The 14,506-nt window shown below is 39.6% G+C and overlaps 1 protein-coding gene across 1 annotated transcript in view; it reads right to left on the bottom strand.

The window, feature by feature from the left end:
* The window catches only part of LOC308185858 (ADAMTS-like protein 1), a 203,742-nt gene extending 194,440 nt beyond the window's left edge, over positions 1-9,302 (bottom strand). The window contains exon 1 of the mRNA XM_080574482.1: positions 8,254-9,302. Coding sequence (XP_080430608.1) covers positions 8,254-8,310 — 57 coding nt within the window. The 5' untranslated portion in view covers positions 8,311-9,302. The remainder of the gene's footprint in view (positions 1-8,253) is intronic.
* Between the last annotated feature and the right edge of the window lie 5,204 nt (positions 9,303-14,506).

Here is a 14,506-nt window from a genome sequence, read left to right as displayed (position 1 = left end):
CACTTGGACTGGATTGAGAAAATCTTGTTCTGAAAGTCCGAGCCAGAAGACCCTGTTATGTTAACCTAGAAGGAAGCAGGCCTGTCAGCCCCGGGGTGGCTCAGCCTCCCCTGCAGCAGGTGGGAGCAGTAAGACAAGTTGCCATGGGTTATGAGAGAAGATGGCACTCTCTGGTCAGGAGGCATTTCATGGAAGGGAGGAGAACTCTCCAAGGGCTTGTGTAATTTCAGATAAACACCCACAATTGTGAGGTTTATTCAAAATAAATGAAGCCTCCTCTCCTTCTGATGGTCTGCCATCTCACTCAGTTACCTCATGGAGCTGTGTATGTGTTTATTTTCACAACAAGAGGCCATATAAGGGGTCGAAACATTGAGCCTCAGTGGAGACAGGAAAACTGAAAGGTAAATGTTTATGTAAAAGAAGAGAGAGTAAAAGAGAGGGAGAAAGAAGAGGAAGGGAAAAAGGAAGGGAGGAAGGGAGGAAGGGAGGGAGGGAGGGAGGGAGGGAGGGAGGGAGGAAGAAAACCAGAAATTATGTGGAAAGTTCAAGATCTCATGTCATAACAACAAAAAAAAAGGGAAGATAGGTAAAGAAAGCTCACAGGATCTTTAGGAATTAATTGTAAATCTTAGGTATCGTCTAACATATTTATTCTCCCTTAATCACTACCAATTGATTTCAAATTAATGTAGATGTTTCTTTAAAGGAAAATGCACTTAGTTTTTAAGAGTTTGTAGTACCAACATGCATGAGTTTTCTCAGAGTATCAGATTTTTTTTTCTTCATTATTTTAAATTACAAAGATGTAAAGACTGCCAGGTTATAAGCTGTTGCTGCTGTCATACTGGCCTCTCATATCACACATAATGAAAAAAATGTTTTCTTTCCTCTCACCAAATAAAAAGAAAGACACATCCACATTTTGGAGCCAGCATGCTGCACAGAAGAGGCTGTGGCATTCCCTCCCTGCCAGTCTTCATCTCTGGTAAGATGTGGGAAACCACTCCCTTTTGCCCTGCTGCTCACCAGCACTGATATGGGGTTGAACTCATTACAGACCAAGACTGCTCAAGCTTGGAGTACCAGAGCAGAGTCTTACAACTCAAGCAGGGGATGCTTAAGTTTCTAGATTCAAAAATTTCTATTGAATTACATCCTCAACCTCCCCTTCAGAACTTTCATCTTTAAAATGTGGCCCTGGATACACCTTTAAGGAACACATTGTTGATACCACAGTAACTTGAAAATCCCCCACTCTCTTTTTTAAACAGGAACTATGAAAATGTCATATCCAAAACACGTCCACAATCATAATCCATCCACATACCAAAATGAAAAAGAAAAGACAGCTGTGGGCTTGTTAAGGGCAATTATATTAGCCCTGTATAACAGATGCTTTTAACAGTCCAGACTGAAAGAAATACAGGGATTTAAGTAAGTCAATAAGCAAGTAAGTAAGTAAGCAAATAAATAAATAAATAAATAAATAAACTACCAATCTGATGCCAGCACCAGAACAGTAGGAGACCTTATTGCTTCCTTTATTCCTTTTCATTTCTGTTTCTGTTGATATAGCACAGGATCTGAACAATACACTAACAAACTTCAAACAGGGACTGAGATTATATCCAACAAAGCTAGAAGAGGAAATATGACACCCCTACAGAACATTCATATGGAAACAAAATGAGTTATATTTATTTTATGGGACAGTTTGAATTTATTATAAATTGCATATAATTTCCTGTCTCATTTCTTGAGCACTCTTGGAATTTATTTCAGGATATCTTACGTTATCACACACACCCTTCCCTCAGCCCTTACACCCTCCCTGCTGAACTTGCTCTAAAAGAAGTCCCTGAAAGGCAGCAATCTCAGGGCAACCTCTAGAGGGTTGAAGCTCTGGAAGAAATTCCATAAAGGCAGTGAAGATGAAACTGGAAACAGTGTAAAAATTAGTGCACTGAAGAATCAGGAGCATACCACTTTTTTCTCTACACAAACAGAAGAAAGAACACTCCTGTGAGATATATCCAAATAATTCACAGGTGGCAAAACTATTAAGATTTCAGCATATGCTTGCCTTGGAAGCAGAATAAATCTCACAAGCTACCCTCGCTGCTTTCCCTCCCCCAGTAACCTGCCTATATTGCTTCCCAATTTCACCACAATGTTATCTACTTATGCAAGAAATTTGGGGAAGTTGGGCTGTGGCAGCAAAGAAAAGAACTTGCTCACATGTGAAATAAAATTCTAATCAAAACACTTAAAGGGAAAAAAAAGAAAGGAAATAAACTGAGAGTTAGTAATCTTGGATATGGTGTCATCTCACTGTCAGTGAAGCAGAGTCAAGGTTCTGGTCTGCAGTAGTCTTCAAAATGTACATTCAGACTCAGGCCATAACAAACTCACAACCCTCAACAAAGTTGTTCTGTTGAAAATAAGACAAAATGGTCACTCAGGTTTCATCCAAGGATATTCATGACCAGTGTTTTTTGGATACATTTTAATTGCCCCTAAGCATGACATTTAAATACCACATGAAAAAGCTCACAACAAAAACAGTTATGAAGTGAAAAGACTGTAGTACAAAGTCTGTGCAGATGAAATTCAATATACCATTAATGTAGTTAACAGAGGCACAATTTATATAGCTGAAAATTTTGATCTGAAATTTCATCTGATACTGTGCTTATGAATCTTATATTTATATTAGGAGTTATTCTAAGAATAACATTTGCTACTTCCAGAAAGATGGGCAAAAACTTAAATGTTGATGACTCCATACAGCTGTGGGAGAACCTTCAACAGAGACTGATAAAACACTGCATACAATCATCTTGAAAGACAAGTAAAACATGTGAGAATGTCATCTTTAAAAATGTGATACCAACTTAAAAAAATTTCTAGTATCTATAATCCCCAACAGACAATCCTCTCTTCATTTCCCTTTTGCACATCAGCTTTTTTTTAAAATTTTTTTTTTTTTTTAAAATACAAGTCCAAATATGTACAGTGAATCTTAGCATACATGATAGCAAATCTCAGGCCTGTGATGAAACCTAAGCATTTCTTGAGATATAAGGACATCTGAATGATCATATTGCACTAAACATTTAGCATGACTGGGCTATGCTCAACACCCTACAGGGCCAGGAAGCTACAAAAGATTTTACAACACTCCATGAAATGTGTACCTCTTACCTTCTCCAGTTTTCCTGAACATACTCTTAAGGATTAGGAGATCAGAAGGCTGGAGCACCTCTCCTGTGAAGACAGACTGAGGGAGTTGAGGTTGTTCAGCCTGGAGAAGAGAGGGCTTTAGGGAGACCTTATAGCGGCCTTCCAGTGCCTAAAGGGGGCCTAAAGGAAAGCTAGGGAGGGACTCTTTGTTAGGGAGTGGAGTGATAGAAAAAGGGGTGATAGCTTTAAACTAAAAGAAGGTAGATTTAGATTAGATTTTAGGATTTAGATTTTAGGAAGGAATTCTTGATGATGAGGGTGGTGAGGCACTGGAACAGCTTGTTCAGAGAGAAGCTGTGGATGCCCCATCCCTGAAAGTGTTCAAGGCCAGGTTAGATGGGGCTTCGAGCAACATGGTGTAGTGGAAGGTGTCCCTGGCCATGGCAGAGGGTTTGAAATGAGATGATCTTTAAGGTCCTTTCCAACCCAAACCATTCTATGATTCTATGATCCTGTTCTATAAGACATCCAAAGTCCAAAAATGGTCAGCCCATCTGCTGATATGAAACAATGGCAATGCCAAGGGCAAATGTCAACCCTTCCTGTACAACAGCTAGGAATAAGTTGCATTTCATACCAACATACAGTATTTTGATGAAATTGAATGGTTCACAACAACTTTTGATTAGTTACTATCCACCACATGAGAAGACTGCTTTCATAACTGTTCCTGGCTTGGGCTAGAATGGGTTCCCTTCTCTTTTCTTTCTCCCTGTCCTGACACAACAGCATCTGTTGGATAATGCATTTTCACATTTTTTTTCCCCCCTGCAGTTTCCCAGTTTTTATCTATGTAATTGCTGCCCGTACAGCTCTGACTTTTCTTACAACCATCAGAAAATAGCTATGAAAAACAGCAATAGAGATAACAGGACTGCCTGCAAGTTTAAGAAGACAACCCCATGACAGAAACCATGAGGATATATTTGGATAACTACCGGCACAGTTATAAAGGATACAGTTTTGGTTTGCTTCAGTGAAAATTCAGTTATGCAGAGATTGATAGCCCTCTCCTAAGTAACTATTAATCCGGGCATATAGACTACTCAGGCTTCACATTAACTACTGATCCTTGAGAATTTTTAGCGTATGAATTTATTCAGATGACAGATCTATGACTACAGGTGACTGTACTCTAATCTTCAGACCTTCTATGGTGTTCAGTTCCATAGTTTCATCATTATTCCTTGCCAGACCTATGAATCTAGCAAAAGTCATTAAAAGAAATTGCACCTATATTTAGTGACATTGATGTAGAAGCCCAACAGCTCAGCAGCCTTCATTAAGTACTATTCACTTAAAATCAAAGGAAAAATAAAATGCCACCACATGATCTTAGTGCAGCTTCTGCAAGCAGTCTAACACAAAGTCCAAGAAGCCTTGTCACTTGGTAAAGAAAGAGTAAATAAATGATATACTTAAAAAAAACTCTGAAGGAGGAGGTAACTTAAATAAGTCCAAACACAAAATTCTAGAGTAAAATGTGAAGAAAGTGACGAATATACACTCTTAGTAGCATTAGATGTTCGTGTAAGCTATTGTGTCCTTTATAGATATGAATCATCCAGAGTATGGTGGCACTGGTGATAAACCACAATGGTGAGAAAATTTCCACCCTTTTGCATGAATAAATCATAAGTTTGTACAGTTAAGCTATGAATTTCAGTGCATCCTTACCCAGCTGGGGTGATCAAATGCCAGTCTGCTCGTAGACATGTCTATGCACAAAGATGTGCACACTTTGGACGCTGTACTGGAAAATCCTTCTCTGTACAGCTATAAATGTAGAAACAGATGAGCAGACATACTGCAGTAGGTATGCCTATCTACACATGAAAGGAAAAACTGTCAAGCACTGTACATTCAGATGTAAACAAGAAGCATTATATTCATTCCACTGCTAACTGTGGTTGTGGTCATCCAAGACAGACCCAGTAAGATAATAGGAGAATATGATGCCAAAGAGCCTGGAAGGAATGGACTATTGTATTTGACTATTTTCCATGTACAAATCAGCACAGCAAAAGAAAGAAATCCTTCAGAAAAAAACACATGTACTTTATTACAGTTCATAGTGTTAGTTCTGTAAATAACACAACAGCAATCCAGAGAGCTAAAAAAAGCCACTGAAAAGATGCAAACAACAAATGCAAATGTGATTAAATGCCCTTCTGACATGAAGTGATTTGACTTCAAGTTTGGATGAACACGCATGTCAATGGCTGGTTATGGTTTTGGCCACATTCCCTTTGAGTTAGACAACTGTGATTTGCTTGTGTTAGACTGTTATTTTTAAACCAATAGAAAGGGAAATCTTTGGAACAGATTGCCTGCTCTCTTTTGTTTCTCTTAAAAGTGGTGTACTAATATTTTCTTAGCACGCAAAAGTTCGCAGAGCAATGATCAAAATCCTCCAAATACCTGCCTAGTGTGGGAAGAGAGAAACCGTCTTTTCAAGTTGTTTTCGATCTGATCTAAGTTTTTCAAGACAGGCAACTGGAGTTATAGCTCAGATTCTTAAAAATATCTGTGAAAGTACCTAACTGCCATTTGTACGAGGGAAACTGGATGTCTGGGCACGGAGCAAATTCTAGGGCTGTTATCAAATAAAGTACAAACCCCACAGATTTTAATCAAGCAGCCTTCTCTTCTATTACTCAACTGAAAATTATTTATTTTGAAGAAGATTAAGAACTGTGATGGAGTGCTACACTCACCACTACACCATTCCAGGTGGTCTGCCTTGAAGCAGACTGTATCTGCTGGCTAATGAGGGGATGCCACGGATGGTGCCTCTGGACTTGTCCTTCCCTTTAGCATTTTGTGTGTATGGGCTGGAACTGTGTCTGGGCTATGCAAGATCATTATAGGAGCTAGGAAGCAAATCAAAGAGCAAAGGCACTACTCTTCTGTACAGTGTCTTACTGAAAATATAAGGGCATTTGATGAATGATTGTAAGATTAATCCTGTGAGCAGCTGTTAACAAGCCCTAGTGCTTAAAACTGCAAACACTTCTACTGATGTTACTGGAGTGCTTCATGACTGTAGGCTGCTCATGCTGCCCAGTGTAGGCAAGACAGAGGTTTTAGAAACAAACAAGTTCAGAGAAAAACGTAAATCCAGACATAGATTTCCATAGCTCTGAACTCATACCACCCACTTGATTAGAGGCTGGTACCTATAAGGCTAACAGCCATGTCATGAGCCTATTTTTTTTTTTTTCAAAAACATCAGTGAGCCATACCCTGTATGAATTCATGCTGCAATAAACTACAGTAGCAACATTTAGACCAAGGTATCTTAAATTTATCTCTATCTCTATCTCTATCCAACCTAGAAGTCAAATTCTTGCATGTTTACCTAATCTCCTGCTGAAAGCTAGTAAGAGATTTTCCTGTCTGTGGACAGAGTAAAAGAATGGTCTGATTCAAAAAAGAAAGTTAAGCTTGCTTCACATCACAGTTCTTAAGGCCACAAAGAGATTTGGTGGGAGGTGTGTGTGTGGGAAATCTCTTGAGGCAGGGTAAGTCATACAAATAAAAACTTGTATAGTATGGAATATAATGCATAATAGCTGGCAGCAGAATACACTATTTATTTTCATGAATTAGGGACTGAGAACTTAATTCACAAGCAGCAGAGTGAAGTATAAATGTTATGAGTATGAGCTTAATATGGGGCCAAATCCTACAGTCCTTACATAGTCTTGTTGAGTCATATCTCCTGTTGATCTTCTCTAAATTAGTACTGCAGGATTGGCTCATGGTATATTACAGTCATCAGGTTATAAACTTCTCATTTTCATATGTGAAAGAGAACCAATGCTGGACTTTATGCCATTTTGTGTGATTTCAATGTTTTAAATAGAAAAATAGACCTTTAAACAAACTGGAAATTTAAATCTCAGTCTTGGTAGCTTTCTTATTTCCAGTAATGAAATGCCATTTAGTGATTCAATATCTAAAAGCTTTTTTTAAAAAAATCATACCATTGTTTTTATTAAGCATTTGGAATATAGTTATCCCACTAATTTAGGTCCAGATTAGTTAAAAATGTGGTTAAAAATGTGTTAAGACATTAGTTTGCAATAACTAGCACAGACTGTTTCATACAAATAAATAGGAAGATGCAAGCAACTACAAAGTTCATTTTATTTCTTTAAGATTCTTTTCTATTTGCATATGTTCAGAAAAAAAAACAAAAAACAACAACAACAACAACAAAAACCCAACACATAAAGTTATTCCAAGACCACTATGGTATCAAAAGTTTGTATATACTAATATTCTCACTGCAGATTTTCTGATAGCAAACACACCTATAAAATTTAGTATGAGTCACAATGGAACACTTAATCTCAATCAAACAGCAGAGCTACAGCATTCAGCTGTAGAGCATCCTATCAGGATAATCAGGGGAATTATGCAAGAAAATCATACAATAATGATCAACATTATAGCCTTGAAGTATACCAGATATCACATAATATATCTTCTAAAAGTTGGTATAAACTTGTCTCTCCAACAAGTTACAGCAATAATAAGAGCTCATTTAAGCTGGCTGCAGGAAAAAGTTCAGTACATGCTGTACCTGGTTTCTCTGCATGTGCACAGCAAAAAATATTTTTCCTTTTTTTTTTTTTTTCTTTTTCTCTCTTTAAGGAAGGAAGAAAATTCCAGGAACATTAGTGTGCTATAGTTTGATTTAAAGGGGGAGGAACAGCACTTCTCCAAATCCCAAGCATTTAAATCACCGTTCACAAGTCATTGCTCTCCGAGTTTATAAAAGTGATGCCAACACCAACTTCTTGGCTCTGCCTGCAGCAACCCACAATATCAAGCCTCAAAGTCTGCAGTACTTTAGCAAAGATAAAGTATACGTGATTTGTTCAAAACAAACTCCATCGGTGATCTTAAGGAATAAAAACATCCCCACCCGCGTATGTACACGCAGACACAGTATCAGCTACAAGTGAGGCACATTTACGCGAAAGAAACAGTGTTTACCAGGAGGAGGGAAGCCAGAAGCAGGGTGCCAGCAGCGGTCCAGCGGCAGCCCTCCATGGTTGGGTCCGTGCGGGACTTGGGGTCGGAAACAGAGCAAGCTGCGAAGCGCTCCGCTGCCTGCTGCCTGCTGTCACATCCAGCGCTGGTGCGAACTTCAGCCCTGCTTCTCCGCCTCCATTAGCCCTGCTCACATTTCCTGACCCAGGGGTGGGTGGGTGGGTAGGGGTGGGCTGCGGGGAAGCGCTCCCTGAGCCGGCGAGCAGCCAATCCCCCTCCTGCTAATCAGACGTGCAGCACAACAAAGCCAAGGGGTCTGGGGAAAGTGTAACAGGCGAAGGCAGAAGGGAAGAAAACGGAGGGAGAGAGGAGGAGGAGAAGGAGGAGGAGAGAGGCAGAATGGCACAGCTAAGGGAGTGCTCTGCCCTCAGCTAGCCGTCCTCCAGGAGCTCTGCTCCACCACTTGCCACGAGCTGTTCGGGCATACTGCTGGGTCACTAGCACTCCTCCTAAGCATGCATTGTTCCAGTCAAGAGAGAAATTTAATCTGTGTCAATGTATAACGTATGCCATATAAGGCACCAATCAGAAAATGCTGAAATCTGCCAGGGAGAACGTATGTTTTACTGCAATTGTGTATTTACTACAGGTAAATTGTTCTCTGGAGCTCAAAAAGAGCCTCCATTTGTTCAGCAGTAAGGGAGTTTAACTCTGATCCCAAATTGTGAAGCAGGTATGTTTCTACCAGGACTGAGTGACAGTCTTTCTGTCATTACTTTTTTCCTTTTTGGAGTTAATTTAAAAACCACTCTATTCTGCATTAGAAGGAAAGTGAGCTTATGGGACAGAGGATTCTGCACAGAAAGACAGGATCCACACACCTCAGGAAATCTGGGAACTCTGCCTTTGAAGTACTAACTTGACAGATGGGAGTTTCAAATCCTTGCTCTCACCCTGTTCAGGATTCATCCAGTTTGCATACCCATGCCCCTGCACTGCCTGAAGTCTCTAGCTTTTTTTCATTTTTTTTCTCTTTTTTTTTTTTTTTTTGACTCTTATTTTCTAAAGCAGAAATTGCAAACCAAGAAACTCTTTCTCAATGCAGTAGGCGTTCTCCCACATGGGGCTGTTTTGGACCTCTCTTGCAGTTGCAAGATTATGGTGCTGCAGGGCATGCTAGGTCCAGATGGGCATGCAGAAATCCTCCTCTTCCCTAAGCTTTTGGCTGTTTTACCTCAGTAGAGGAGAAAAATAATGTACACATGTGTTGGGGAAGGAGAATAATATGCTAGCAACGAGCAGAGCAGAGGGAAACTTTGCCAAGGGCATCAGGTCTGGGGTCATAGAGGAAAAGGGAGCAAGTGTAGACCACAGACCATTTAAAAGAACTGCACATCAGTAGAAATGAATAACAGCCTGGAGGAAAAGCTTGATGAGCAGATGGGGAGGGATACAAAGTTTGGAAGAGGGAAGGAACTGAGAGGAAAAAGGGTTTACAGATGTTGAGGAGTCAGGAGGAAAGAAGAGGGTCTGGCTTAACAGGGCAGGAACAGGAACATAAATACCGGAGATATCTGAAGGCCAAACAGAAAAGAGAGAAACTAGACAGAACTGGGCTTGGGAAATTAGGTTGAAGAGAGAAATTTGGAACAAGAAACAAAGATAATTAGGAACACTGGGAGAAACAGATTTCAGCTTGCTCTGGCCAGCAGCAGCCTGGTTGGGGACCTTTGAACTTGGCAGGCTAGGAAACACAGCGTGGAAGACTGAAAAGCCAGCTAGGTGGACTGAATGCAGCAGGGGTGAGAAAAGGTTTAAAATGGATACTAATAGTCCTCTACCATCAGTGAGTCTTTTGTATGGCCAGATCCTTTCCCACAGAAAATTCAGAGACCACTTCCTGTGGAAGACAGAAGGATGGACCACATTGCACCATGCTCAGCTCAGCAGCAGAGAAACCACTGTTGGATGGCACCATGTCAGAATTTACGACTTCTCAGATTGCCTTTGAAAAACCCAGGAAACTAAACAACAACAACAACAAATGTACACCCCCAAACACTTTGCTTCACCAGCAGTGTCAACCAAAACCTAAGAGTTGTACAAACTGATTTTTTCCATACAACTCCCGAGCCAACACTGGCTGTTTTCTCCCCTACTATATTCCCTTGGCCCAAGAAGACTAACGTCATATGAGAAGTAATTACAGCTAATTCCTGGAATTCCCAGTTCTCAAGGCCAAATTTTTACAGTGAACAGCAAGGTTTGGGATATCGAATAGGTGAAATGATCAGTGCTTTATTTGTAAGGACCAAACTGCTCCAGTTATGATTAGATGTGTTACAGTGGATGGATGATGGTAACTGAGAAGGACATATTCATAACCATATATATTTTCTCTCTTTGCCCAGCATTAAACTGGATACATTGCACAAACAGTGCCTAAGCCCATTTCAGAATTCCGGAATTAAGGCATTTAGTGTTCAACTTTGGGAAAGGTAGGGTTTTGAAAAGAAAGTTTTGGAGATTCTTATCAGTACAGAACTCTCAACAGTCAACTAAGTCATCTAAACTAGAATAACTGGAGCCTAATTGTATCTGATGTAGAGCCTTGCCATTGTTCTGCTCACGGACCTCCCATTGCAGCTGATGAGTATTTTGTATGCAGAATGATGGCACACAAAGGAAGTTAATGTTGCCAAATGATGTGGCCTGCAATGTTCAGACATGTAAAAATTAGGATTTGCTATAATTTTTTTTTTTCAATTATGTTTAATCAATATCGGAGCAGCAAGATGTTCATAACAGCACTTTAAGTTGTAGGAAATTCACCTGACCTGATATTCTGTCAGATTCCTGAATGCCTCTTGAATTTTGTTTTATTTTTCACAAGAAACTCATGCAAACCTCATGATTCTTTTTTGTGAAACCATGTGAATATCATACTTCCAATAGTTTGGCCTTGGGTTTTCTGCACATATTTGAACCTAGAAATCAAAGCTAAATTCAGGGAATGGAAACTCGTATGAATCAAGACCAAAAGAAAAGTCTACTCAAACTTTTGCATACAGCTTTAATGAGGAGTCATGCCCAATATCTGCCAATTTCTACAGAGCTGTGTTGCATCTACCTAAAGGCTCATTTGAATCATTCCTAATTGAAAAAAAATGAACTGAAAAAACAGTGTAGATTACTGAAAAATGACTTTTAAGACATGAAGTGCCTGGAAGTGTTCTGGAGTTGCATTTCTCCATAGCCTGCTGTTCAGGTTCAGGGTTTTCTTATACCGCATATACACATTTTGTATGGTGTTCATTATTTGTCTTGCTGAAAGGTCATTTTAGATACGGTGCACTAGTTTGGGGGTGAGGATATTTGTTTTTTACATTGCATAGCTACTCAATGATAAAGCCTATAGTAAGAAGGAAAATATGTCCCATACAAGGTAACATTGACTGAAACGTGCAAAGCATCATGCCCTTATCATCTCCACACTCTGTTGTACACCCAAAATGGATTCAGAGCACTGAAGACTTCTACCTGCAGTAGAAAAAAAAATAGCTGAAACCTCAAGGGATGTGTTAGCCACTGGGATGGTGCCTACTGTGCCCAGCTTTGTTTAACCAGTAAGACAGAAATTGTTCTCAGCAAGATCTTAATGCTGAAGTCCTGTCTCCCTTAAGATCAATTTCAAAACTATATTTTGAAAAATGCTGGAGATCAGTGAGTTCTAGTTTGCTTTCAGTATGACTTGATGAATGTCACCCCCAAACCCTGATGTTACAAACAAATTCTTCACTGTCTTAGGGGAGAGTGAATGTGTACTAGGGGGCTACTCCATACCCTGAAAATTACCCCTTCCAATTTCTGATGTGGCTGATAGCTCCACTTCTCCTCCACCTCTGCCAGGTGTTTAAATGAAATCGGTTTTCATCTGTTTGTGAGAAAAGCAGAACTGGTTATCAGCACTGTACACCTATGGCAGATTATATGAAATGAAAGCAGAAGCAAAGAACGGTGTCTGAAGCAGTATTTTAAGCTCTACAGATTTAACAATACTTAATTTGAAAAACACACGTGCAAGCAGGAGAAAACTGTTAACATCAATATACTTTATAGCAGGAAAGAGTGAACTCAGCTTTGGAGCTGATCTTCCAGGGGAGTATATGTTACCGTTTTCACTCAGAAGCCACCTGTCTCTTCCTGGAGGCTGGACATTTTTATTTATTTATTTATTTTGCCATCAGGTCTGTAGCAACTAGGATTTTTTATTTCTTTTCACTTTTTTTTTTAGTTAACAGTTATTATTATATTTTCTCTTATAAGCCTGGTTTGATTTCTGAGAACCTGGGAGCTTTCAAGTATGCAACGTGAGAAGTAAGAGTGAGCCAGTGCTTTAGTTGAAGATTTGCATTTATGCATGTGTGCCATTACTAGCCATGAAAGAAAGCTATAAGGCCTGAGATATTCTGGACTGCCAATGTGAAGCTCACCCATATGCACACAGCTTGTGATTACTAAAGCATTTTTTTCAAAGATTAAGCTGCTGATGCATACTAAAGCTTTGTCCAGGCCTCTAATCTGAGATACAATTCAAACTCACAATATAGCTCTGAGGAGTATGAACATCCTCACTTATAACCTAGAAGGCCAGTAGAGAGACAGGTTAGCTTTCAGACTCATCCAGACTGCCCCCTATGAGAGGCTGGCTACCAAGAGCAGTAGGGTCCAATGAGGTCACCTGGGGAACAGTGGGCTGTGACCTCTCTGACTGAGGCACCCCCCTGACCACTACATCTGGTGTGAGAAGATGCCTCAAGACCCAAATGATACTTAACACCACTCAATCTGATTTGTTTAACTGGACAGAAAGCAGACTGGTGAAATACTTTCACCTGAAACATATTTTGAACTTTCTGCTGGGCAATCGCTTCCTCTGTAGAACTATAGGGACAGATGGAATAAATTCAGGCAGGAGGACTGTTTCTAGAAATTTAACTGCATTCATTGAAGTGATATACTATAATGACCCTTCTCCCTCACTTTATTATACTGTCACCATTTACCTTATGAATTAGTAAAGATGCCTCTTGTGCTTCAGTAACAACCTTTAACCTTTGACAGATGAATCATATTTTATCTCCAAAAACAATGAAATTTTATAGATTTTTTCGTGCTTTTTGTAACTATTTAACACTATATTCACTTTTTTTTTTTTTTTCTTCCACTGGAAGGATGTGGTAATTTAGTGAATGAGCCTAACATCTTGAACTGACATGCTTAAGATTTGAGTTACAACAAAAAACAGGGGAATTCTACAACAGCAGATGCAAAATTGCTTCCTCTCTCTGTTTTACTGGAGAATTCCAGGTACAACAGACAACCACAGATCCACCATTTCTCCAGTGTTTCTCTCTCAGGCTTATTCTTTTCCCAGGATGCCATATATATAAACTCCTAATACCTCTCCTCGGCTTTTGGACATGTTCCTTATGGGTAGACTAAATAGATTCCTGTTATTAGAGTGATCCCAATGCTTGTCTCTGAGTGGGCTCACTCACACTCTCCTTCTGGAAAGTGAGACTCTGTCTTCTACATTTTCCTCCTCACACAAGACTGATTCCCCTACTCCTGTGTGGCTGTGTGTTCTTCTTCAAGCTTACTTTCAGAAGCATGTGCAATTTATTTAATTCCAGTCTTTTCATGCCTCTTACCTCCCAGCTAGTATGGTATCTCAGCTTTTTCTAACGGTTTCTAGCAGTAACACACCATATTATCTAACCAATCCATAAAATAAAGGAAATACTGTTTTTATATTTCACAAGCAGGATACCATAGCTACAGGGAGATTAACTAACATGACCGTGATTGACCATGTTTTTTCAGGAAGTCAATGACAGAGCACAGAATTGTACAATACCTCTGAAGGTGCAAACCAGTAGTCTTTGCTGCATGGACTGGTATGTTGATCATTTTTATGAGAAATCACATTAAAGTAAATTCTGTTTAACTATGTATGGCAATAAACCATATACTATGAGCAGCATGTCAGCAAATTGTCACTGAATGCAGAACACTTTCCTGAACTTAACGGAGCACTTCCACATCTTGCCACGAATGTCAAGCAAGCAAGAGAACTGTGCTATGCTGATAACTCTCAGAAATCCATGACCAGTTTCATAGTCATTCCTGGGTTTTTACCTCAGAGGCCCAGATTGAGGTCATGTCCATATGTAAGAGTTTCACATTTCATAAA

Source organism: Anser brachyrhynchus (genome assembly GCF_964034855.1).
Source record: "Anser brachyrhynchus genome assembly, chromosome: Z".
Classification (NCBI taxonomy): Eukaryota; Metazoa; Chordata; class Aves; order Anseriformes; family Anatidae; genus Anser; species Anser brachyrhynchus.
Note: the sequence above shows the minus strand (reverse complement) of the source record. Positions and strands in the feature narration are given on the sequence as shown.